Here is a 27,700-nt window from a genome sequence, read left to right on the forward strand (position 1 = left end):
ATCAATAGAATTAGCAACTCTGGACGCACTGCAGGTCAAAAATCTCAGGGAAATAATGCGGTAGACGGTATACCTCTATAGACCTTGGGTCAACTGCAATTCCTCCCGAATCCTAAATTGTTAACCATTACGGCCTGAGGGTTTTTTTTCTCCGTTTTCTTGTTTCAAAACAATAACGAAAACAACGAGAGATGAGAAAAAATAATAACCATAAATTGAGAAAAGGACTAAGTAAATATAACGGAAGGGAAAGAGACAATTCGGGAAGAACGTGTTAACGAGTAGGCGTAACGAAAATTGATAAAATCAAGGTGGAAGTACCTTCTCTCTCTCTCTCTCTCAAAGATTAAATGCGAGTATTGACAATGACAAGAAAATACACGAAGTCGCATCAGCACTTTAAATTCTAACAGTTTGCATCCATAATCATGATACCAAAACCTGACCCCACTAGAAATACGAATTATCATCATACGATGACAAATCTTTTTTCGGCAGAGGAGAGAGACTGTAAACGGTTCACAACAACCATATTTGCGTCAACCTATAATCAAATTCCTTCTTTTCCTCGTTACACATGCATATCCATCCAGATACTACAGTTAATCAATCATTATTTCTTTATATGCTCTGTCCTACCCTCTGCGTCTCTATATCCTTGTAGTATATCCCATAGGATATTTCCAGACCGCCAATGCAGTTCCTCACACGTTACTCGGTCGAAAGTCCAACAGGAACAACTCCAGAAGAGGACTAAAAGGTGGCCAGTCTCCATCTCCTGGGAACTGCTCCTCCTTCCCACTTTCCAAAGGGAAAGCCGGGAAGCTTACACTTTGCTCACATCTAAAAGAAAGGTCGACGTTCAAAGTTCAAGCTTTCGCCATATCAAACAAAAGTTATTATAAACCCAATAATAATAATAATAATAATAATAATAATAATAATAATAATAATAATAATAATAAAAACTTTCACCATGTCAATTTCTTTCTAGTTCAGCGTATTGTATCTTTTTTATGATGTGAGGTAAACAACACCTTCAATTACTTTCCATTCTCCTTACGATTATGTTAGTCGCACTGTGACACAAATCACCCATTTCCCGCCAAGCTTGACTCCAATTTAAGTCGCCCATGTTCACCCGCGTCCGTCACAACATTAACGGATACGGGCGACTTGAATTTGCACAAATAAAAGAAGAAAAAAGACATGTGAGCGACTTGGCAGTAAAATTACAAGCAAGCGTGATCGTATGGGGTATGTTGCCGCCTCAGCTACTCCAAAGGGACAGTTGACAGCTCCCTCTGAGTTTTAAGGTAGGATGAATACAGAACCAATCAACCACATTTTTCCTAAATCTCTCGAAAGTATATGAGAGTATTCTGTACATTTCTGAACTAGAATGGTCTGGAAAAGCGATTCATCACTTAAAGACATTATGGTTATTCTAGTCAAGTAATGACGTTATAATCTGGGTTAATCCTGATCATACGAGACACGCACAAGTTAAGTAACCGACTACTTGAAGAAAAGTGAAACATTCCTCGAATGCAAAATACGCAAATAACATGCTAAATATAGATGTTATATACTGTCTAAGTGTAGCTTTCTCTTAATGTAATTTCATTCAAACTAAAATTACATAAATGCTAAATAATACATATCTACCGATAAATGTTCCTGCGGTTAAATGTACCAGACTTTTCCGAGCAACATGCATAATTGCTTTTAACATTTGCTTGACATTATTCAAGTCAAGCGTTTTATCTTTCGAGAAGGCCTTTGTTCGCCTAGCAGCGATAATATTTTCTTGTTTGAAAGCGGTGTTATATGATGGATATCGGCTAGTTTAAATGGATATAAAGCGGATGGTGGCAGTCACAAGCAAACACGACACTGCTACGCTTACTCGTAATGCATTTGATTAAAATGTTAGTGTGTTGTTCTACTTGTGGTTTGTGCTTTGATGCATCAGCGTTGTTGCTCGTCTGGACGATGTAACGCAACCTGGATAATAATTTACACATTGTTGCACTACGGATGATGTTCGTTTCATATTAACATGTGAATTAAAGGAGATAAATAGGTATTTTATAAACGAAAACACGCCAATTGCGAAATAGCTGTATCAATAACTTGTTCCTTCAACCGAGCTTGAATAACAGAGATCCACGGTACGTCTAGATCCAAGTTGAATAACAATGTAAATGTTTAAGTACTCGCAAAAGGAGGCTTTAATGCTTCCAAATCGAAAATAACAACGAAATGAATAAATAAAAACCTGGAAATCGATAAAATATACAGGATTAAAAAGAAATAGTCGAAAAATAAGGGCCACGATATGATTAGATCTATCGTTGAATAATTATCCAAATGTCTTAATACGCCAGAAAAGAAGTTTTAACAATTTTAAACCGAAATAACGATAAATTAAACTAAAAACCTAGAAACAGATGCTGAAACATAAGATTAAAGAGGAAAATTATAAAAATGACGAGCCTGGGAAATCCATTACATGACCCGACAATAAAGGAATTGCGGTCATTGCAGCATTTAGTGTTTACAAACGTACCCTCATCGTCAACGAGAGAGTTGCATTAATAAAAAACAAACCTTCAAAAATGTCCGAGGAAGCAAAGGTATGTCATATTCCATCGGAAATTACTCCGGCAGGAGGTCTAAGCCCCTCGACAAACCCGCCAGAGGGGCGTGAGAACGGTGACATGAAGCCTAACAGGAGTAGTTGAGTAAAGGTGATAAATCATCCCTCGGAGATTTGGGGGTTAGGCTGGTTTGTCGCCTCTTGCAACGCTTATTTAGTATATTTCGCGAGTTGTGACGCGTATTTCGCGTCTCGACGAAGGCTCGCTGTCATTTGTGCGTCGTATTTGCGTCATTAATGCGATAACGCTAGGCAACGACGAGCCAACTCCGAGCCAGAGACGTTCGGCTGGAGCGAGCCTAAGCCTTAGCCTATGCCGCCGTGAATTTGGTTAGATTAACGAGGGCTACGGTTAATTGGCACCGTAGCCCAACGAGTACCCTAATACCCATTCTAGAATAATATACATAAATGCGTTAACATAAATAAACAGCGTTTATTCATCCTGCAGCCATTGAGCAGCACAGGCTTGTCATGTAGACCAAGGTTTAGGCTGTCATTTCGCTTACAGAGATGGTTAGGCTTGATGGGGACATTTGTCTAACAAGTAGTTTATTACCCATCCTAGGATAATGCAAATAACAACTTTTATATATTCTACACATGAAATACTCAAACTTAGTCATAGGCTAGAGGAAGTGCCTCAATGGCGTGGTCAGTATGGTATTGGCTGCCACCTCGATGGCCGTGAGTTTGATTCTCGGGCATTCCATTGAGGAGTGAGAGGTGTGTATTTCTGGTGATAGGAGTTCACTCTTGACGTGGTCCGGAAGTCACGCAAAGCCGCTGGTCACGTTACTGTCATTAAGCCTAACTGACGCCTAAACTTTAAACTACCAAGCCAGTATGTTATAGTTCATAGGCCTAATTTTTATTAATTTTAGCCTATTAGGTAATATTAGGTAGCGTAGGGTTGCCATAGTAATGATTTATGAAGAATTGGGTATAAGGTTAATTGGCAACTGGTGTTAGGTTTACTCATCATTTCATTGGCCTCTTCATGTGTAGCCTGAATGTATGCCTAAGGAATGTTATGCTAGCACAAGGATGGAGTTATGTAAAGATATGAAGCCTAAGATGAAATACAAATGAGTGAACTTGTCAATTAAGAAAAAAAACTTTTGATGGGTGAAAACGGTAGGCCTATTTGTCCTTGCAGTCATCCATAGCATAGTCTAAGGTGTTTTGAGTGCTGTGTATAGAAGTATATTGTACAGATTTATAAACTGTCTATTGAAAAAGTTAATTTTTTAAAAGCTTACCGATTGATATATCCTGGTGTAATATGTACCTAACAATTATGCAAAGCTTTACTGGTAAAATGAGGTTTTAGGAGTCAGAGGCCAAAAGTGTGGGAATGGCACTTAAAGGTCTATAATGCATGAACCACATTATTATCTTTCAGAATAATAGTTAATTTCTATTATTAATCAATATCAATCACAAAGCCTGTCATGAAGAACAGATGTCATTGATTTGCCAATACCATAGGTTTCTTCATTGCAAAGTTATGTACTGTGTCATAGTACTGGAGTCTGTTTTTATGCTTTTCTGGGGTAAGAATAAGTACAGCTATTGTATATATCAGGTTGTGATTCATTGCTTTACACATAAGCACTCTCTCTCTCTCTCTCTCTCTCTCTCTCTCTCTCTCTCTCTCTCTCTCTCTCTCTCTCTCATGTTTTTTGTGTCCTCTGTACTTCCCATCAATAAAAATCAGTCTGTGTTTTAAGCTCCTCTTCTTCCGTGCTCTAAATGTCTCTTTAAGATGTGTTTAGTGTCTTTAATCCTTGTCTAAGGCTGAATTCTAGTAAAACTGCTTTTTTTGGTTTCTCAACAAAGTTATAAAACCAAAGTTATACAGTTTTTCCCATCACATCTTCAAAGAACGTTCACTCATTACTTTCTTCCATAAGATTGCTTTAATTCTCACATTTCTTTCATTTATTCTTTGAACTTGTTTCACAACATCTGCCTTTTCATCTTTGATCAGTATGCCTACTCCATTTTGTTGTGTTGCTGTCATTTCTCCAGAATTTGTTTGTTTTATTGCAAACCCATCAATTTACAATGGCCTGTCTGTGTATCAGGGCAATCCTCAGACACACTTAAGTAGAAAACCTCCACTTGGTAAGTATGCATCAGGGACTCAGTGACTGATAGCAATCATTAATCTTCAGTGTATGTGTAGGTATGCCCACCTTTTCATTAATATGTTCTTGAGAATTTGAGATTCTTACTCTCATTTTTTTTAATATGGTAATGATTTCATGAATGATTTCCAGTTGACTTTTCTTAAGCTTTTGGTGTTGGTTTATGTATAATTTACGAAAATTCTCTTGAATATCTGCCTATATGAAGTGTTTTTCCTTCTCCAGCATCAAGTTGTGTAAGTGTCGTGTTGCTGCAGTTCCTGGTAACTGTAAGTACACCTGTTCACATTTAACAGCTGCTCTGTTCATTATTTCCATGTTTTGTTATGTGTAAGTTTATTCCCAGCTTTCATGTTATTTACAATGTAGTTTACTTTAATCAATTCTGTTAAGGTGTCTATGCATTCCCTCTAATTTTTTGTTTCAGTTTTTTAAGGTCTGTATGTTTTCCCATTAATAGTGTCTCCGGTGTCTCACTTGTTAATATCTTTCTTGATTGTCAGTTTTTCGGTAATGATAAAGTATAATTGTTTTCCTGTATGTTTTGGGTGCCAGATATTATCAATACTGTATTAGTTTTTTAATTTGGGCTAGCATTGTCATTATGTTCCTGATATTAACTATGTTCTAACACATATCAGTAACAACCAATTTACTGTTACTGATATTTTAAATAGTGCCACAATGTAGTTGCATTTATAGGAGGGCAAACAATGCAGTGCTGTTTTTTGTCGGGTTTTGAGAAAGACTCCCACTTGATTTGTAGTGCTTACAGGGTGCCAAGTATGTACACTTGGGCCTACATGAATCCATGTAGACATCGGCCATAAAAGAGTTATCTTTTCCGACACTACTTTGAGCATACTCAGATACGTTTTTTTGAAAATTTGCCATTGTAATTAGTTCCCCAAAGTTCTGAGGACATGGTCTCTGCTCTTCATCAACACGAGAGATATCCTTCCCCACTGGGCTTGTTGGTGTTCTCTGCATGGGCTGAGGTCCACTGTACTCCTATCTTACTCTTGAACTTAAGCTGCCTGTAGCGACTGCACTGCTGGTGCCAGTAGCCCGCAGGGGCTGTCACTCCTCTTCAACCAGTTCACACCTGTCTGAATGCGTGTCCATCAGCTATTCAAGTCTTCTCATGTGACTGGCTTGGAAATGTCTGTTTGTGCCTCCCATGGCTGAACCAGTCAAAGTACTTATTCAATTTCTTCATGATGTTTGTTGCTTGGGTAAGTGTTACTTAATTAGGTTTGAATAGCTCTTAAAAAAGAACCTGTAGCTTTATTGAAAGGTTCTAGTCCTTGTTAGTATGAAGATATGCTTTCCTATTCAGTCATCTTTTACATTAATCTTGATGCAAAAAGGAAGCCTTCCCATCCCACCTCCCAATCCCTCCTTTGTACATTGAATCTAGACAAGACAGGAAATGACTTTACTTCCACTGAAACACAAAGAGTCCCAGGTACAGCATACCAGGCTAAGTGGAAATGCAGATATACTACTATTCTTCTTGGAGTAAGTCTGAGATTGTGCTGATACACAAATAGGCTATTGTAAATTGTGGGTTTGTAACAAAGAAATAAATCTTATTTGTAAAGAATTTAATTTCTCTTTTTAATGTATGACACTTACCTGGCAGGTATATATATAGCTATATTCTCTGTTCACCTGGCAGAAATTTTCAAAACTCGCGGCAAACGCTAGTAACCTATTAGTAGTTCAGGCAACCACCACCCCGTTACCGTGGCGCTAGCGCTAGGAACCGTTCCCAATTTGGGCCAGATTTTCTCTGCCAGCCGAACCGGCAACATTATTGGTGGTTCCCTGCTAGAATTTTCATTCTCGTTGCTGACTGAATCTTGGATTTTGGTATTGTACTCGGAAACGTTAGCTTGGCATTCGCTTTGGATTGTTCTTTAAAGATGTCTGATACTGGAAGTATGTTTAGAGTGTGTGTAAAAGAGGGGTGTAAGGTAAGATTGCCGAAAGCTTCGGTCGACCCTCATACCGTTTGTAAGAAGTGTAGGGAGAATGTGTGTACTTGGGAGAATAAATGCATTGAATGTGAGAATTTATCAGAGAAGGAATGGAAGGTCTTTATGAAATATGTTGAGAGGCTTGAGAAAGATCGTGTAAGGAGATCTGTTTCTCGTAGTGAGAAGTCGAATTCTTCGAGTAAAAGGAGTGAATGTATTTCCTCTCCAGCTCCTTCTAATGTAGAATTGGTAGTTCCTTCTCCCCAGGTATCTGCGCCCGCTGCTGTATCGGAGGAGGCGAACGATACAAATATTGTGAAAGTGTTCGCTGCCCTTGCGTCCATGTGGGCGACCAGATACAGCGACTTACAGATAGAGTTAGTGCTTTCGATGTCAGTGAAAGTGTAGTGGAGGGGGCGTCTGATCGTCTCTCTCGTGCTCCTAGACCTAGACCTCTGTCAAGCTCCCAGACCCAAGGGAGAAGGCATGTCGACAGTCGAAGGGAGGCGAGAGAGGTTTTGTCACGGTCAGGCGTCCCTTCGACAGTCCTGTTGCAAGTTCCCAGGCTGTTGCAGTTCGCCGCAGAAAAGGCGTAACTGGGGAAGTGTGCGTCCTCGGAAGGTTCGACTTCCGAGCGAGAACGTCGGTATGCAGTGGTGTCTCGCCCACTCAAGAGGACGTTCAGGACATCAACTGCTCTCGAGAGACAGGTGCAAGATAGTGAGGCTTGGAGTAGTCCTGAGGTGTTGTCATCCTCGGAAGACGGGGACGCAGTGCCGATCAAGAGGAAAAGGATTTTCGTACTAGAGAGGACGCAGGCACGCATGGTTGATATACGTCCCTGTCTCGGCAGGTGGGTTTCCATGGGAGAATCGCCTCCATCTTCTCATGTATCCTCCCCTCGTATTTCTCCGTCGGGTAGAGTACAAGATCGCTCTCCGTTAGGTCGCAGTCCGCCCGCTCGTAATCCTCATCCTTCGTCGTCTACCATTCAGGAGGATAGTACGAAGCATTTCTTACGGGAAATGCAGTCCAAGTTGGCAGTGCTGGTGAAGTCTTGGGATGCTCCTGAACAAGCATCTTCGAGGCGTAAGGACGATTTCCTTCCCATAGTCTTCTAAAAGACAAGGACGCGTTCGCCGAGGACGCAGGGCGCACTGGCGCTAGGAGGAAAATAGTTGCGGAAGAAGCAGGACGCAAACGTCAGGACGCGGGGAACAATGGTGGACGCAGGACGCAGGCGGCAGGAAGCAGCGTGTCTACGATGGACGCAGGACGCAGGACGCAGGCGGCAGGACATCGAGAGGCGGCAGGACACCGACGCCTCGGTAGCCGCAGGACGCAGGCGGCAGGACGCCGACGCCTCGGTAGCCGCAGGACGCAGGCGGCAGGACTCTATTCCTTCAACGAAGCCTCAATACGACGAGGATTTACAAGACATTTCTTCAGCAGAAGAAGAATTGGAAGTAATTGAAGAAAAGAATACGGAACCTTCTTCAGATTATAAGGTTCTGACTTCACGTCTTATGGCTGTTTTGAGGGGGAATTTAAACCGACAGCTCCGTTATCCCCCTTATCACAGTTTTCCAAGACTAGGACTCCAAAGAAGTCCTCTTTCCTTAAAATGACAATGTCAATTTCGGCAAAGAAGGCCCTTCAACGGTGTGAATGACTGGATGAAGGAGAAGAAAAAGAAAGCGGGAAAATACTCTTTTGTTTTTCCTCCAGCTAAGTTGGCTTCTAAATCAGGAGTATGGTACGCTACTGGAGAAAGTCTAGGCCTGGGAGTACCTGCCTCCTCCCAGGGGGACTTCTCCAGTATAGTAGACAGCTCACGCAGACAGGCGTTACAGTCTGCCAAGGTCTGGTGGACGTCTTCAGAATTTGATCATCTATTTAAAGGGATTTTTAGGACTTTCGAAGTCTTCAATTTCTTGGATTGGTCTTTGGGAGCGCTAGCGAACTCCCTAGAAGAAGAGGATTCACAGGACTTAGAAACCGCTAAGAGCATTATGTCCTGCCATATAGGCTCTGAGAGACGGAACGAATGAACTGGCTTCGTTATTCACAGCAGGAGTACCTTAAGAAGAGATCGCTGTTGTGTTCGTTCGCTTCAAAAGGAGTTTCTAACTCTCAGAAATCGGAGTTACTGTTCTCTCCTCTTTCGAAACAGCTGTTTCCTTCAGAGGTGATTAGGGATATAGCTCTCTCCCTTTCGCAGAAAGCCACTCAAGATCTTCTTTCTTCTTCAGTTAAAAAGTTCTTACCAACCAAGTTGGTGAAGAGACTCCAAAGGATACTAGGCCTTCGCAACAGCCCTTTCGAGGAAGAACATTCGCTCGACCCGCCTTTAGGGGTAAGAGAGTACCCGAGAAAAGAGGAGCCAAGACCCCCTCTAAAGAATGAGAATTCAGTCCTCCAGACGACAGTGGGAGCCAGACTTCAAGGTTTTTGGGAAGTTTGGCAGAATATGAAGGCAGATCCCTGGGCTGTCAACGGGCGTAGCTCGGGAAGGGTACAAGATTCCTTTCTTGCAAAAGACCTCCTCTCGCAACATCTCCGAGAGCCCTCGGGGCAAATTACAACGATTTAGAGAAGAAAGCGGCTCTGTGGGAGCAAGTAGCTTCCATGCTAGAGAAAGGAGCCATAGAACCTGTTCTGGATCACGAATCTCCGGGATTTTATACAACCGTCTGTTCCTGGTTGCAAAGTCCTCGGGAGGTTGGAGGCCAGTGCTGGACGTAAGTCAACTGAATCTTTCGTAGAAAAGACCAAGTTCACTATGGAGACGAACGATTCAGTACTGGCAGCGGTACGTCCAGGGGACTGGATGGCGACTCTGGACTTACAAGACGCATACTTTCATATTCCGATTCATCCAGGAAGCAGGAAGTATCTAAGGTTTGTGATTCAGGACAGGGTCTTTCAGTTCAAGGCCCTATGTTTCGGCCTTTGCAGCAGCCCCTCAAGTTGTTCACGAGGATGATGTCCAATGTGGCGAGATGGTTACATTTAAGAGGGATCAGAGTGTCTTTTATCTGGACGACTGGTTGATAAGATCCCAATCAAGAAGTCAATGTCTGGAGGACTTGAGTCAAACATTGGACTTGGCAAAAGACCTAGGTCTGGTAAGTGAATATGGGAAAGTCTCAATTGGAGCCCCAACAAACAGATAGTTTATTTGGGGATTCAGATATCGGCAGTGACTTTTCGGGCTTTTCTGTCCCCGAGAGGCAAGCCCATGCATTCGAAGGTGCAGGACTTTCAAAGAAAGACCGATGCTCTGCAAGAGAGTGGATGAGTCTACTGGGCACACTCTCTTCGCTAGAGAGGTTCATTTCTTTAGGAAGACTGCACATGAGACCTCTTCAGTTTTTCCTGAAGGATTCATGGCCAAGAAAATTGCAACCGGATTCCTTCCAGTTTCTAATTCCGGCCGAAGTAAAGGAGGAATTAAAGTGGTGGCTAACTCCAGGCAGGTTAGCAAGAGGATGTCGCTTCAGCAGAAGAACCCAGACCTCGTCTTGTTTTCCGACGCGTCGGACGCGGGTTGGGGAGCGACATTAGGCCCTCAAGAGGTGTCGGGACTTTGGAGCAAGGTCGAAACGAAGTGGCACATAAACAGGAAGGAACTGATGGCAATTTTCTTGGCTTTGAAGCACTTCAGAGAGTTGATTCGAAACAAGACAGTGCAGGTCAACTCGGACAACACCACGGCTCTGGCATACATCCGGAAACAAGGGGGAACTCATTCTTTTCCCCTTTACGATCTGGCAAAAGAAATTCTGCTTTGGGCGGAAGAGGAAAAGGTCGTGATACTCACCAGTTTATACAAGGAGAGAAGAACGTGGGTGCGGACCTGTTGAGCAGAAGAGAGCAACTTCTCTCGACGGAGTTGGACGTTGCACATGGAGGTTTGCCAGAGCCTGTGGAAGTTGTGGGGCCGTCCGGTAGTGGATCTGTTTGCGACAGCCAGAACAAAAAGGTTGCCAACATATTGCTCTCCGGTTCCAGACCAGGAAGCAGTGGCGTCGATGCATTCCTGATGGATTGGTCAAACTTAGATCTGTACGCTTTTCCTCCGCCGTTCAAGGTGCTGGGGAAAGTGTGAAGAAGTTCAGGGAGGAGCAAACAAGGAACGAGGATGACCTTAATAGCCCCGTTTTGGCCGCCCACCCAAAGTGGTTCACAGAGGTACTGGAATGGACAGTAGATACGCCAAGGACTCTTCCTCTGAGAGTAGATTTACTCAGACAACCCCCCCCACTTCGACAGGTTTCACAAGAATACCCTCGCTCTGGGTCTGACTGCGTTCAGGACTATCGAACGTCTGGTCAGAGCGAGGGATATTCTAGAGAGGTGGCCAGTGCAGTGGCTAGAGCCAGAAGAACCTCCACAATCACAGTGTATCAGTCGAAGTGGGACAATTTCCGGAAGTGGTGTAAGAACAGGAAAGTGTCTTCATCCAGTACCTCTGTGACCCAAATCGTAGATTTCCTTCTATACTTGAGGAAGGATTTACGCTTGTCAGTTTCGACAATCAAAGGTTATAAGAGTATGCTAACCTCAGTTTTGTTCATGCCACTTACCTGACAGATATATATATAGCTGTATTTTCTGACGTCCGACGGATTAAATTTCAAAACTCGCGGCACACGCAGTGGGCGGCCAGGATGGTGTTAGTACCCATTCCCGCCGCTGGGAGGACGGATATCAGGAACCATTCCCATTTTCTATTCATATTTTTTTCTGTCGCCGGTCGGTCGGTAAACATCTGTTTACAGACCTCTGCTCAGGATTTTTTGAATTTTGGAATTGACTCGTTTCTAAGTATCTGATTGATTTTGTTGGTATTGAATTGGATTGTTGAATTGGCATGCGCGATAGTGGAACCGTTTTTTTGATTTTGGATTGACTTTTCTCTATAAGATATGTCTGGATCAAGTGGTGTGAGTTTCAGAGTGTGTGTTGTGCTGATTGTAAGGTGAGGCTACCGAAAGCATCGGTAGACCCCCACACAGTATGTATGAGTTGTAGGGGGCTTCATTGTTTGATTGATCATCGGTGCAAGGAATGTGAGAGATTGACTGATGATGAATGGAGAGCATATGAGTCCTATCGCCTTAAATTGGAGCGCGATAGGATCAGGAGGTCTTCCTCAAGGAGTTCTTCCAAAGGTAAGACTAACGTTTCTCCTGCACTAACACCTGTAGTGTTTACAAACCCCTCAAACCTGTGTTGCCTTCGGGCTCTGATTCTGTGTCGGGAGGAGCGGATGCTCTCTCTATGATTTTGGAGTCCCTTCGCACTCTGGAGACCAAAGTGAAAGCCTTGGAAAACTGGCTCGGTGTAAGTGTGTGATCGTGCCCCAGTGTTGTGGAGGGGGCGTCAGATCGGCCCCATAATGCCTCTAGGCCTAGACCTCTATCAGACTCCCAAGACCCAGGGTGGAGGACGTATGTCGAAAGCCGCAAGAGGGTTACGGGGGGGCTTCCCACCGATCTGGCGTCCCTTCGGCAGACCATGTAGCAAAGACCCAGGCTGCCAAGGACCGTGCACGAGCACGCGTCTTGAAGGATTGCTTTTCGTCCTCCGAAGCGTCCTCCCCGCGCAAGGGGTGGAGCGCTCGGAGAGACTCTCGTCCGTTAAAGAGGACGTTTCTTGCGGAGGACGCTTCACGTCCTCTTTCGCCGCTTTCGTCGGAAGACGCTTATGATGTCTTTCCGCCTCAGAAGAGAGGTAGGATCTCCTCCGATGAGGACGCTAGGTTGCGCGCACAGGCGCGTACACCTGAGAACAGGTAGCTGTTCCTTTGAGAAGGAAGGAGCGTCCCCTCGCCCTCGCTTCTCACAGGACCAGTCCTGCTTCCTCGTCTCATTCTTCTCCAACGAAGAACATTCTTTTGTCCCTTCAGGACCAGCTATCCTCGCTTATGGCTCAGAGGACTTGCCCAGCAGCAGTCGAGCCTAAGCGGAGGAAGGACCTTAGACTGCCTGTAAAGAGGACTAAGCAGTCTCCGTTGCCTTCGCCCCCTGCGTCTCGTTCGCCGATCGCTTCTCCTTCAGCGATTCGCCGATCTCGTTCGTCTTATAGAAGGACGTTACGACAGGACGTTTTTGAAGACGCTTTGTGTGCAAGGACGGTTTCTGGCGGTCAGGACTTCGGCAAGATGCTTGTCGGGACGCTTCGCGCTAGGCAGGACGTTCGTCAGGACGCTCGGCAGGACGTTCGTCAGTACGCTTGGCAGGACGCTAGGCAGGACGTTCGTCAGGACGCTCGGCAGGACGTTTGTCAGGACGCTTGCAGGACGCTAGGCAGGACGTTCGTCAGGACGCTCGCCATGGACGCTACAGGACGATCGCAGGCCGCTCTCCAGGACGCTAGACAGGACGCTTGGCAGGAAGTTCGCCAGGACGTTCAGGCCTCCTTTCAAGACGCTTTCGGGGATTCTGAACAAGAATTCTTACCCCCAGACACTTTGTTACGCGCTCAGGCACGTATGCCAGCGAAGAGAGGTAAAGACGCTTCTCGGGCAGGTGGGACTGCCGCGGAAGACGCTCGTCCGCCTCAGGACGCTCTTCCATCAGCGAGCAGTAAGCGTCAGAAAGAAGACAGCAGTGATAAGGCTGCAGCTTGCAAGGTAGAGGGGGTCCTTTCTGATCCTTGCTAAATAACCCGCCAATAGGACGCCTTCATCTCGCCTGACAGACGTTCTCCTCTTCCGTTGAGAGAAGAAGGAGAACTGGGTAGTTCGGCTGAATCGGGTGAAGATGAACCTGCTACAGCCCCTTCTACCTCGGATTACAAAGTCCTAGTCAGACTCTTGCGTTCTTCTTTTGAGGACAAATTTTTTCAGCCCGCAGCTCCCAAGTCTCCTCCTTCACAGTTTTCTTCATCGAAACGGGGAAAATCCCGGAGTTCGTAGAGATGAAGACTTCTCTATCGACGAAAACGTGCTTTCAAGAAGCTCCAGGACTGGATGATAAGAAGGAGAGACCAAGGCAAGACGACCTTCGCCTTGCCTCCTACTAGACTTAGTGGTAAAGGAGGCATTTGGTATAAGACCAAGGAGAAGTGGGAGTTCGTATCCCTTCGTCGGCTCAAGGAGATTTCTCCAGCCTTGTAGACTTACAGAGGAGGTCATTTTTACCCTCTGCCAAGGTAACTTGGACCGCGTCGGAGACAGACCATCATCTGAAAGGTCTGCTTAGGACGCTGGAAGTCTTCAACTTCCTTGATTGGTGTTTGGGAGTTCTGGATTTACAAGCGAGAAGCCCAGAATCTCTTAGTCTGGGGGAGCTGTCCAGCGTGTTAGCATGTATGGACAAAGCCGTCAGGGATGGTTCGGAAGAGCTAGTATCTCACTTTGGGACAGCTTTGTTAAAAAAAGAGAGCTTTGCTGTGCAACTTCACAGCTCGGTCAGTGACGCCAGCTCAGAAAGCGGACTTGTTGTTTTCCGCCTCTTTCGAACCATCTCTTCCCCCAGACTTTGGTAAAGGGACCTGACAGAACATGCCTACAACGAGAAAGGCTTACTCAGGATCTTTTGGCCCAGTCTACAAGACGGTCGGCCGGACTTCAACATCTTCGGCTGCAGTTCGTCCGCCGAAGAAAGTAAAGCCCTTTCGTGGGGCTCCCCCCTCGAGAGCAGCTCCTCGAGGGAGAGGGTTTTCACGAGAAGAGCTTCTTTTAAACCAAAGCCTTCCAAGTGAAAAGCATGTCCTTCAGACACCAGTCGGAGCCAGACTGAAGTATTTTGCGGGAGCGTGGAGAGAGAGAGACACGGACTCTTGGTCCCTCAAGATCGTGGAGCAGGGGTACAAGATCCCCTTTTTAGATCTTCCTCCTCTTTCTACGACTCCCAGAGACCTTTCTCCATCCTACCAAGGAGAAAAGAAGAAAGTCTTGTTCGATCTCCTTCAACAGGATGATCGACAAAAGAGCGTGGAACAAGTCGCGGACCTGCGGTCGCCAAGTTTCTACAACAGAATCTTCCTAGTACCAAAGCAGTCGTCAGGGTGGCGTCCAGTTCTAGATGTAAGCAGGCTCAATCTTTTCGTGGAAAAGATAAAATTCACGATGGAGACGCCTCATTCTGTTCTGGGAGCCTTGAGACCGGGCGACTGGATGGTATCCTTGGACTTGCAGGACGCGTACTTCCACATCCCGATCCACCCTCTTTCAAGAAAATATCTAAGATTTGTCTTGAACAACAAAGTTTGGCAGTTCAGAGCGATGTGCTTCGGACTGACCACGGCTCCGATGGTGTTCACAGTAGTGATGAAGAACGTAGCGAGATGGCTACACTCTTCGGGAATAAGAGTTTCCTATACCTCGACGACTGGCTGATCAGGGCGTCGTCGAGAGAGAAGTCTGAAGGACTTGCAGTTCACTTTAGCCTTAGCGAAGTCCCTGGGACTTCTGGTCAACCTCGAAAAGTCGCATCTGACCCCAACACAGTCCATCGTGTATCTGGGGATTCAGATGGATTCAGTGGCTTTTCGAGCGTTTCCGTCCCAGGAACGTCAGCAGCTAGGCTTAGAAAAGATCTCAGCCTTTCTAAGGAAGGAGACTTGCTCGGCGAGGGAATGGATGAGTCTGCTGGGGTGACCATTTCCTCGCTGGAAAGGTTTGTTTCCTTGGGAAGACTGCACATCAGGCCTCTCCAATTCTTCTTGGCAGACGAGTGGAAGGCAAAAGACGATCTCGATGCAGTATTGAGGATATCGATTTCGATCAAGAACCACCTAAGATGGTGGTTGGACCCTCAGAAGCTGCAAGAGGGTGTGTCCCTAAGTCTTTTGAGCCCCGACCTAGTGTTGTTTTCAGACGCTTCCATCACAGGTGGGGAGCACACTAGGGGGGAAGGAAGTGTCAGGCTCCTGGAGAGGGGAACAGGTAGCCTGGCATATAAATGTAAAAGAACTGGCAGCAGTATTTCTGTCCCTGCAGTTCTTCGAGAAGAGTTTTGGAGAACAAGATTGTTCAGATAAACTCGGACAATACCACAGCACTCGCTTATTTAAAAAACCAGGGAGGTACACACTCCAGGGCGTTGTACTCCCTAGCGAGAGAGATTCTGCTGTGGGCAAAAAGGAAAGAGGTAACGATCCTGACGAGATTCATTGCAGGTGTTGCAAAACGTCAGGGCGCAGACCTTCTCAGTCGTCGGGACCAAGTCCTTCCGACGGAATGGACCTTGCCACGAGGACGTTTGTCGAGGACCTATGGACTCTGTGTGGGGACGTCCACTGGTCGACTTATTCGCAACGTCAAGGAACAAGAGACTTCCTCTTTACTGATGGCCTTTGCCCCGGTCCTGGATCCAGAGGCAATCGCGGTGGACGCATTGCGGTGGAATTGGACGGACCTGGACCTTTATGCCATTCCCACCATTCAAGATTCTGGGGGAAGTCATGAGGAAGTTTGCGGCCTCGGGGGAAGGGACAAGGCTAACCCTGATCGCTCCGATGTGGCCAGCAAGAGAATGGTTCACAGAGGTCATGTCTTTCCTTGTAGGACTTTCCAAGGACATTGCCCTGGAGGAAAGATCTACTCAAACAGCCGCACTTCGAAAGGTTTCACAAAAAACCTCTCCGCTCTGAGTCTGACTGCGTTCAGACTATCGAAAAGTTGGCCAGAGCGAGAGGTTTTTCGAAGGCAGCTGCGAGAGCAATCGCACATGCGAGACGTGCTTCCACAAGAGCTGTTTACCAGTCGAAGTGGGCTTCCTTCAGGGCATGGTGTAAAAAGGAAGGAGTTTCTTCTTCCTCGACCTCTGTGAACCAGATAGCTGATTTTCTGCTATTTCTCAGAAATGTGCAGAAATTAGCGGTCCCCTACCATCAAGGGATATAAAGCATGTTGTCAGCGGTTTTTAGGCACAGAGGCCTAGACCTGTCTGACAACAAGGATATTCATGACCTTTTGAAGTCTTTCGAGACCTCGAAGGTTCCGCAAATGAGACCACCTTCATGGAATCTGGATGTAGTCCTGAAATTCCTTATGTCAAACACTTTCGAACCGCTTCAGACAGCGTCTCTTCGGAATCTGACAAGGAAGGCTCTTTTCCTAACTTCTCTTGCGACGGCTAAGAGAGTTAGTGAAATTCAAGCGTTTAGCAAGTAATGGGCTTCAAAGGGGACAATGCTGTCTGCCGTTGAACCCATCTTTCTTGGCGAAGAATGAAATCCTTCGAATCCCTTGGCCGAAGACTTTTGAAATCAAAGGTATGTCCAAGTCTGGTGGGTGCCAAGAACCAGAGAGAGTCCTTTGCCCGGTAAGGGCTCTCAAGTTCTACGTGCATAGAACTAAAGAGGTTAGAGGTCCCTCAGGTAACCTCTGGTGCTCTGTGAAGAGGCCAGCGTTAACCTTTATCAAAGAATGCAGTGGCTTTCTTTCTAAGGGACACCATTCGGGAGGCTCATTCATCTTTCCAGAAGACTGATTTGAGCCTCTTCCGAGTAAAAGCGCACGAAGTACGAGCCGTCGCTACCTCTCTTTGCCTTCCAAAAGAACATGTCAATCAAGGACATCCTCGATTGTACCTTTTGGAGGAGCAACTCCGTCTTCGCCTCACATTACCTAAGGGATGTGAGAACGATCTATGACGATTGCAATGCACTGGGGCCATACGTTTCTGCGGACACAGTATTGGGGTCCGGAAGTAGCTCTTTCCCTATTCCTTAGTTAGGTTAAGTTAGGTTGTTGTGTTTTTAGGTTGTGGTGAGTCTTATGTGAAGATCTCCCATCCGTTAGCTAGTTTTAAGGGTTTGTGTATAGTTGGTCAGGTGGTGGTCAGTTGCTTCGTTGCCCTCATTTGTATGGCCTCGATGATCTTGTCACGCTGAGGTCTCGCACCCGTTGACAGATCATCCAGAGCGCACCAGCACTACAGGTCTCCACCTGGCTGGCAACTCTGTAATTAAGCAAAAGCAGCCTTACGTGACAGTAATCACATAGTCTACTTTGCAAACAGGTAAGGAACCAAGATGTATATCATCTACTTAATGTTAGTTTCCCAAAAAATCCTATTCTGTCTTTTCCCACCATCCGAAGGTGTGATTCAGCTATATATATATCTGTCAGGTAAGTGGCATGAACAAAATGTTATTGTTATTATACAATTAAGTTTGTTCATACTTACCTGGCAGATATATATAATTAAAGTGCCCGCCCTCCTCCCTCAGGAGACAGAGGCATTAATAAAAATATGAATAGAAAATGGGAATGGTTCCTGATATCCGCCTCCCAGCGGCGGGAATGGGTACTACACCTGGCCGCCCCACTGCGTGTGCCGCGAGTTTTGAAATTTCTGTCGGACGTCAGAAATACAGCTATATATATTATCTGCCAGGTAAGTATGAACAAACTTAATTGTATAATAACAATAACATGTTTAGACACAGGGATCTAGACATCTCGAATAACTTAGACCTTAGAGATCTGATTAGGTCGTTTGGTACGAAGAAACAATCAGAATGCAGGCCACCTGCTTGGAACCTTGATGTGGTCTTGAAGTATTTAACTTCTAGCAAATTCGAGCCGTTAGAGGAATCCTCTCTGAGAGATCTTGCTAAGAAGACTATCTTTTTAGTAGCATTAGCACTGCTAAAAGAGTTAGTGAGCTTCAGGCCATATCGAAGAAGGTGGGATGGAGACTGGCAATGCAGTTGTGTTCATTCCAAGAAGGTTTCTTGGCCAAGAATGAGAATCCAGCTAATCCTTGGCCAAGATCCTTTGAAGTTTTGGGTCTAGCTGAATTGGTGGGTCAAGAGCAAGAAAGAGTTCTCTGCCCAGTGAGAGCGTTGCGATGTTATATAGAAAGAACAAGAGTTATCAGAGGGAAGTCTGATGCTCTGTGGTGTTCAGTTAGAGATCCCACTAGACCCATGACGAAGAACGCTCTAGCCTTCTTCATGAGAGAGTTAATTAAAGAGGCTCATATGTTGTGTGAAGAGCAGAGCTTTGGTATTTTGAAAGTGAAGGCTCATGAAGTCAGGGCAGTGGCCACTTCATTAGCTTTTAAAAAGAATTTAGCCCTCAAGGAAATTATTGAATCTACATATTGGAGAACTAATTCAATATTCGCGTCTCATTTATCTTTAGGGACGTTTTACAGACAACCTTTGATAATTGTCAGACGCTAGGTCCATACGTGTCCTCGGGTACAGTATTGGGCAAAGGAGTTACTACCCCATAACCTTCTTTTAAGCTAGTTGATTTTATTAGGTGATGGTGTTTGTGTTTATTGGTCGTCTGAGAAAAGTGTGCGGTACTTTTCTCAGTCTTGTTGGTATGATCCGGTGATGGTGTGTGTGTAGTTCAGGTAAATGATCTGGTACTAGCTTGAATAAACCAAACAAAAACTTCTTTCAGTTTTCTTCTGACGATTGAAAAAGAAACCCACAAATTCAATTTGTAACTTGTTTACTTCTAAGTATTTACATTAAGTTTTACTCCACACTCGAGTACTTTCAGGCCCTTCTGTGGCCCATTCTCAAGAGATGTTTGGGATGTTAGCCTGGGTCAAAGGCCCAGCAGTCTTCTGGAACTTCTTCTCGTTGTGCTGTCATTTATGCGATGGCTGTTCTGGTTTTCTTGAGAGTTGCCAATCCCCTCTTGTCGCTCTGATATCCTGAGCTGATGGTCAATGGGATTCACCCTTGTGGTAAGGGTGTGGTCACCGAAAGTCTGTTGGGCAGGAAACCTAATCTCCAGGTCAGCAGGGTCAATCTTAGCTTCTTTTAATATCAAAGCTCGGCTTATGGGATCTTCTGAGGTAAAACCTTTGTTTCCTTCAATTACTTTGATCTCTCTGATAAGCGCACCTTCTACTACCCTCCTGTGACTAATTTTGTTGCTTTTGTATATAAGCCTACTGTTTTTGAAATCCATCCTATGGTCATTTTCCCAACAATGTCTAGCTATAGCACTCCCCTGAGAGTTAAGCTGTACTGCCCTTCTATGTTCTTGGACTCTAGTCCTTATTCCCCTACCTGATTCCCCCACATATCTGTCTCCACAATTATTGCAATTGATTATGTATACCCCCGCTACATCATCTGTATTACTGTCTTCTCCTTCCAATTTATTTTTACATACTTTGTTTTTTAAAGTATTATCAAATGTGTATACAAATTTATATTGACTTTCTTTCATTTTTGAAGTGATTTGTTTCATTTTAGGCATAAAAGGGAGGGCAACTATTTTCTTGTTTTCTTTATTCCATGTACTCTCTACATTCGCTCTGTAAAATATTTTTCTAGCTTTGTTGAGTGCCCTTTTTTAATTTATTTCTTGCTCTATCTTGCAAGGGTCACACGTTCTCATTGCCCTAAGAAATAAACCTGTTAGAACCCCTATTTTTATATCATGACTATGAAAAGAGAAGAAATGAATATATGAGTTTGTATGTGTGGGCTTTCTATATGTGCTGAATTCATATCCTGTTTTGTCTTTTCTTTCTGATGGGAGTATGTCTAAAAAGGGCAGTTTATTATTGTTACTTTTCTCTAAAGTGAACTGGATATTGTTATCAAACTTATTGAGCTCATCTAGAAAAGTTTCTATTTTATTTCCATCCCCTTGCAGAATAGCAAAAATATCATCCACGTATCTCCACCATCCTTGCAGTTTTAAGTTAGGGACATTCACATTAGGAACTAGATTAGTTTCGAAATATTCCATATAGATGTTAGCGAGTATAGGTGATAATGAGACCCCATAGCTACTCCATATTTTTGTTTGTAACATGTCCCTCAAACGTGAAATAAGTATCACTGACACACAATTTGATCAACTCCAGGAAGACGCCTATTTCGATGTTGGATTGAAAATACCCTCATTATGTTTAGTCTGTAGGAATTCTAATACTTTATCTAAGGGGACATTGGTGAATAATGCTACTACATCAAAACTAACCAGTTAAGAAAAAGAATATAAAGGGACACATGGTTAGTTTTGATGTAGTAGCATTATTCACCAATGTCCCCTTAGATAAAGTATTAGAATTCCTACAGACAAACATAATGAGGGTATTTTCAATCCAAACATCGAAATAGGCGTCTTCCTGGAGTTGATCAAATTGTGTGTCAGTGATACTTATTTCACGTTTGAGGGACATGTTTACAAACAAAAATATGGAGTAGCTATGGGGTCCCTCATTATCACCTATACTCGCTAACATCTATATGGAATATTTCGAAACTAATCTAGTTCCTAATGTGAATGTCCCTAACTTAAAACTGCAAGGATGGTGGAGATACGTGGATGATATTTTGCTATTCTGCAAGGGATGAAATAAAATAGAAACTTTTCTAGATGAGCTCAATAAGTTTGATAGCAATATCCAGTTCACTTTAGAGAAAAGTAACAATAATAAACTGCCCTTTTTAGACATACTCATAGAAAGAAAAGAAACAGATATGAATTCAGCACATCTAGAAATCCCACACATACAAACTCATTATATTCATTTCTTCTCTTTTCATAGTCATGATATAAAATAGGGGTTCTAACAGGTTTATTTCTTAGGGCAATGAGAACGTGTGACCCTTGCAAGATAGAGCAAGAAATAAATTACATCGATAAAAGCTTCGATGCATTAGCATACCCTGAATGGTTCAGAAAAAGGCACTCACAAAGCTAGAAAATATTTTACAGAGCGAATGTAGAGAGTACATGGAATAAAGAAAACAAGAAAATAGTTGCCCTCCCTTTTATGCCTAAAATGAAACAAATCACTTCAAAAATGAAAGAAAGTCAATATAATTTGATACACATTTGATAATACTTAAAAAACAAAGTATGTAAAAATAAATTGGAAGGAGAAGACAGTAATACAGATGATGTAGCGGGGGTATACATATCAATTGCAATAATTGTGGAGACAGATATGTGGGGGATCAGGTGGGGAAGGGGATAAGGACTAGAGTCCAAGAACATAGAAGGGCAGTACAGCTTAACTCTCAGGGGAGTGCTATAGCTAGACATTGTTGGGAAAATGACCATAGGATGGATTTCAAAACAGTAGGCTTATATACAAAAGCAACAAAATTAGTCACAGGAGGGTAGTAGAAGGTGCGCTTATCAGAGAGATCAAAGTAATTGAAGGAAACAAAGGTTTTACCTCAGAAGATCCCATAAGCCGAGCTTTGATATTAAAAGAAGCTAAGATTGACCCTGCTGACCTGGAGATTAGGTTTCCTGCCCAACAGACTTTCGGTACCACACCCTTACCACAAGGGTGAATCCCATTGACCATCAGCTCAGGATATCAGAGCGACAAGAGGGGATTGGCAACTCTCAAGAAAACCGAAAACAGCCATCGCATAAATGACAGCACAACGAGAAGAAGTTTCCAGAAGACTGCTGGGCCTTGACCCAGGCTAACATCCCAAACATCTCTTGAGAATGGGCCACAGAGGGGCCTGAAAGTACTCGAGTGTGGAGTAAAACTTAATGTAAATACTTTGAAGTAAACAAGTTACAAATTGAATTTGTGGGTTTCTTTTTCAACTAGCTTGAATGCCGTGGCATAAGAGGGCTGTAAGGTTCTGTCAACACATTGGTCACGTCCAGTTGTCAGTTCCAGTCTTAGCTTCTTCAACATACAGGACACTTCCTTGTTGAGAGCTACTAAGGTTAAGCAGGCTTAGAGGCAGGACTATGAAGTCAGCTACCTTAGCAGGTAAGGAACCTGGAGTTTTAATAATATTTTAATAATATTTTATACTCTAAGAATGTTGCTGTCCTTGACCCACCTCCAAATGTGTCAATCAGCTATATATATACCTGCCAGGTAAGTGTCATACATTAAAAATGAAGTTTTTATGATAAAACAAAGTTTAATGTATACTTAACCTGGCATGGTATATATAATAATTCCCACCCGCCTCCCCTCAGGGAACAGGGTTCAGAGAAAATCTGGCCCAATTGGGAACGGTTCCTAGCGCTAGCGCCACGGTAACGGGGTGGTGGTTGCCTGAACTACTAATAGGTTACTAGCGTTTGCCGCGAGTTTTGAAAATTTCTGCCAGGTGAACAGAGAATATAGCTATATATATACCTGCCAGGTAAGTATACATTAAACTTTGTTTTATCATAAAAACTTCATATCATTATCAATTTTGTTTCTGTCTCATACTTTATATCTTACAACCTCTACACAACAAATTGACAAGTTTATACCTATCACAGTGCAGTGCTGTGTTTTCCTTTTAGTGAGCTTGCTGTATTCTATGGAATTTTCCAGTTACTGTGGACCATTATGTGTGGAGAACTATTTTTTTTCTTTGTTAGAATAAACTAGTGTTATTGTACTCAGTAGTCAACCAGCCCGAGAAAAGTCGTTATTGGGCTTAGAGGTCTGGATAAACAAATTCTTTATAATAATAATTTCTAACTAGTTAAGATTTTGTATTCGTAGTTCTGATTTAACTTTGTTTTTAATTTTTCAGAAGGAGGAGAAACCAACAGAACACATCAACCTGAAAGTGCTGGGTCAAGATGGCCAGATGGTGCACTTTAAAATTAAAAAACATACTTCATTGAAAAAGTTGATCAATGCATATTGTGAAAGATCAGTAAGTCATTCCACTTCCATTTTGTTCTGGCATGTTTACTAGTAAAGTTGCTGCTGAAAAGTCCAGATGATTGTTATGGTAATTTTGGTATACTGCTCAAAAACTGCTTTGTTTTAATTAATACTTTAATTTCCCAAATGTTCTAATGATGTCACAGTTTCATTACTCATATATGCCCACTTTGGTGGTTTTTTATTTCTTCTCTGTGTTTTGGGTTGGGCCCTTTTTGTTAACAAGTATACAGTACTTGTACTGTACTGGACAGTATTCACTCTGTACTTTGTTTTGCCACAAATGCATTACCTGACAATACCCCTAATCCAGTACGTAGTTAGCAACTACATACCAACTCCAGAAAACTAGAAGAGAAAGGTTTTTACTCGGTCGGGAAAGAATATCTGTGCTCCAGAACTCCCTTATCTAAAGAAATGGTCACTTCCTGTGTTGATTGACCTTTTTACCAGAGATGAACAATGCCATAAGAATGCAGTTTCCATAGTTTTCAATGCACCCAAAGCATTAAAAGCAAGGTTTTCTTAGGATTTTTGACGATGTTCCGGCTTACGACGCGTCTCAAGAACAGAACCCGTCGTAACCCTCGGGGTGACTTGCCCTGTTAATGAGTTTGTGTTGAAAAAAATACATATTTTAGTTTAAAGTGGAACACAGATGATTTCAGGAATGTGACAGAAGGATAGGGCCCTGGAGAAAGTAGTTGCGAGGACAAACTTGTATTGAGTGTCAGAGTCAATTGAGAGAGAATTGATAACAAATAAGATGGAAGAGTTGAAATATATAGCGATCATCTACAAAGTATATTGCCCATGTGTGAAAAAGGAAGAGAGACCATAGCAGAAGAAAAGAGTAATTGTTATAATACTCCTATTGGATTTGATGAAAAGTTGATTGCTCGCCAGGTTTTTGTACAACTTTGCCAGATTTTGTTGTTTGGAATTATTTGTAAGTCCCTGAATTGCTTTTCTCCAAGCTTATGCTTCAGCCAGATTCAGTGAGTAAGGAGACTGTTTGGTGTTGTTTGCCTAAACTATATTCTATTTATTCTCATATTGCTGCACATTATCACCCCCTCCTTTTTTTTATTGCCTCCACAGAAACTTGCCCAGACGACAGTAAGATTTAGATTTGATGGTCAGCCAATATCAGAGAATGATACTCCTCAAGGACTGGAAATGGAAGATGGTGACACAATAGAAGTATTCCAGCAGCAAACTGGAGGAAGATCCTGCCATAGAAGCCATCACTTGCAGTTGTGACACTATATGTTTATGGATTGCTTGGATTAAATCAGAAACTTTTTTCATCTGCTAATTGAGTAAAAGCAGGCAGTGGTAAATGTTTTGTACATTACGAGTTTAAGTTTTGTAAAAGGCATTATCTGTTTGACTTTTACCCCAAACATTTGAACCTCCATGAACTTTCCATCGTAGCCCTTTTTCTAAACTCAGCGGGAAGACGTTTTAAGAGAATTTTTGTTGTTAAGTGTGGGAAGTCATTTATTTTTTATTTGCTCTCTTCCTCCTCATTTTCCCTTGCCTGTAGCAGTTGCTAAGGATGTCGTATTATCATGTTCTATGGTCATTATAGAAATACTATCATTCATTTTCATAAAAATGTATTGATACATTAATTTTGAACTTACATTTTTCTTCATGGTTGTATTGCTGTCACAGTCCTTTGAGGAAGGTCAGTGTACTCATCAGTTTACTAGTTTACTTAATTTTTCATTCGCTGTGTATCATTTGAGGAAAGAGGATATCGTTGTAGGTACAGTACAGTTTAACTTCGCTCTAATAATCTTTACTGACGCTACAGAGTTTATATCAATTACAGTAATTTGTAACTTTCACAAAGATTCTCATGTTGCTCTACTGTAGTTACGTAATCTCTAATGGATAAGGATTGGAATAACTTATGTTGCGTCACTTACCCTGAACATGCACATTAATATTGTTTACCATAGCAGAAACTGCATAGTATATGTTGTTTTATAGTTTTTCTTTTGAATAACAGTGGCATTCTGATTTAAAGTATCTTTCAGAAAAAGAATTGAATTGTTCTCTCACCGTGAAGGAATCTCGTTGTTCTGACATAAACAACAATACTACATCTTGTGGAAGTCAGCTTTTCAAACTTTATTTACAACTACAGTATACATTCAACTTTATTGGTGTTGAGTCCACAGACTCACTTGAATCATCTGTTGATCTTCAACTAGTTTGGTATTTAGAATGCACTTACAATCGTAAGTTCTTGTTGTTCAGGATATGTAGAATGTATCATTCACACAATGGTAAGTACAGTACTATAGCCTGTAACTGTAGAGCCATAATAAAGTCTGGAACAGCTGAAATATTTATTTAAAATGAAATGTGAATACAGTACACTGTTTTATGGAAAAAATATTGCTTGTGTTTTAAGTGGACCAGAATTGGTTTCCCCCCTCTCCCCAAATATATTTTAAGGAAAGCTAGAATGTGGAGTTTAACTGTACTTTACAATCACTATTCCTATAGCAATAATGGCATGTTGGTCATTGCCAGAAATTGCTGTATGAATGCTAGATTACAACTGCTTTTGCTCACGGACAAAACTGCTCCGCATGGATTACTTACGTGAACTTGACGGAGAGATATTCGGGCCTACCTGACTGACATGGCCTAAAGACTTTTGACTCAAAATAGTTTATAAGAATTTTTTTCCTGTAATGTTTTATACTTCAGATGTAGCTGACAAAACTATATTCTTAATCCCCTTAATACTTTATGATGGAACCCTCAACCTTTCCCCACTGTGTGGGATGGCAGGAATTGCCATGTTTTACAACATGTACACTGGTCACTACCTAGTTCTTGATAATGGTGAGAGAAAAATAAATTGTTATTTGATTAACTATTGTAAATATTATTTCCCAGTGTTCTGCATTGAAGAGCTCTTACAGGCAAGATCTATTAGAATTCTGATTGAAATTAATTGAAAATGTTTTGCGTTCAAACACTACTGTAATTTTAAACCAGAAAGGATAGTAGTGTGTTGAAAGTTGAAAAATGAAGGATTACTTGAGCACATAAATTCTGGTTCAAGATTACAAAACACTGTTAATGTATCATACTGAAATAATGGTTATACAAGGATGTTCTCACTTGATGTGGTGCTGTATTTATTGTAGTCAAACTTCTGTTATGAGTTTCTTGTCTTTTGCAGCCAGGTTGTTAATGCGTTAAAATTGACAGACTTTATGTAAACTTTAATTGCTGAATAACCAGGGAAATTTACATTGAATCTAATTGATTCTAAGACAGTCATAAATTGCCTTGATGTTGATAAAAGTGAAAGTGAGCTCAATTTCTTCATTGTTATTTCAGGCTCAATGTGTGGGGTCTGTTCAATGTTTTACTGCATAAAGTATATTGTTACTTGCCCTACGTTTTTGTTAGGCAGACCTATGCCTTAATTATAACGAATTAATCATCTTAGTTGGAAGCCATATATACTGTAAAATGTTGAAAGAGAGCTGAAAGGAAATCTTTTTATGTATGTAACAAAATTCATTTCTCACTTGTCATTGTACAATGCTCTATAACTTAAGCAGGGTTAATGTCAGGTTGTCAGACGTAAAGAAATATTCTTGAATCAAATCAAATCATTCATCACTGTACAGGGTATACATAAAAATTTAGCAATTAGATTATTTCCATTGGTTGTGAATGATTACTGTATGTAAAACAGTGCCTTTGTTTTTATTGTTTGGCTGTAATTATTGTTGAAATCAGTAACAGCTTTGGAAACTTGAAAATTTTAAGTTGCAACCTTGTATTTTTTCATTAACAAATTCTAAATGTACATTTTTAAGAAGGAAAAAGGACAAGAAAAAAAGTTAGTATGGTAATTGCTATTTACCTTCTTATTTCTGCTTCTGTAAGTGCAAATTATTTTCTAACAGATTTGAATATGGAAAATTTTTTATTTGTAGATATATTGGAATTTCAAGAAAATTTGAGTACATTGGTCTATTTTTCATATTTTCTCTGTTTAAAGTACTTATATAACACCATTCTTAATATCTGAAAACTATTCCATTAGCCATTGTCTTGTCTAATGGTTTAAGCATTGCAGAATGGATAAAGAAGTACCTGTGAAGAGATTTAGTGATGTAAATGCTTTTCCACTCCATTCTGTGCATCCTAGAAGTCCGTATTTCAAGTGAAAAGCCAATGTTACAATTAATGAAGATCTTTGGCCAAGTTTGCGGTTTTTATCTGTAGGGGTAAGTTATCAATTCCTAATTTGTAGAACTG

At 42.3% G+C, this 27,700-nt stretch overlaps 1 protein-coding gene across 1 annotated transcript; it reads left to right on the forward strand.

Moving 5' to 3' along the window:
• The first annotated feature begins 2,482 nt into the window (after positions 1-2,482).
• Positions 2,483-26,295, forward strand: LOC135208725 (small ubiquitin-related modifier 3-like). The gene is made up of 3 exons (XM_064241213.1): positions 2,483-2,639; positions 23,259-23,384; positions 24,497-26,295. The coding sequence occupies exons 1-3, from the start codon at positions 2,622-2,624 to the stop codon at positions 24,656-24,658; spliced, it is 306 nt and encodes a 101-aa protein (XP_064097283.1). The 5' UTR covers positions 2,483-2,621; the 3' UTR covers positions 24,659-26,295.
• The last annotated feature ends 1,405 nt before the right edge of the window (positions 26,296-27,700 follow it).

Source organism: Macrobrachium nipponense, chromosome 35 (genome assembly GCF_015104395.2).
Source record: "Macrobrachium nipponense isolate FS-2020 chromosome 35, ASM1510439v2, whole genome shotgun sequence".
NCBI classification, from domain to species: domain Eukaryota; kingdom Metazoa; phylum Arthropoda; class Malacostraca; order Decapoda; family Palaemonidae; genus Macrobrachium; species Macrobrachium nipponense.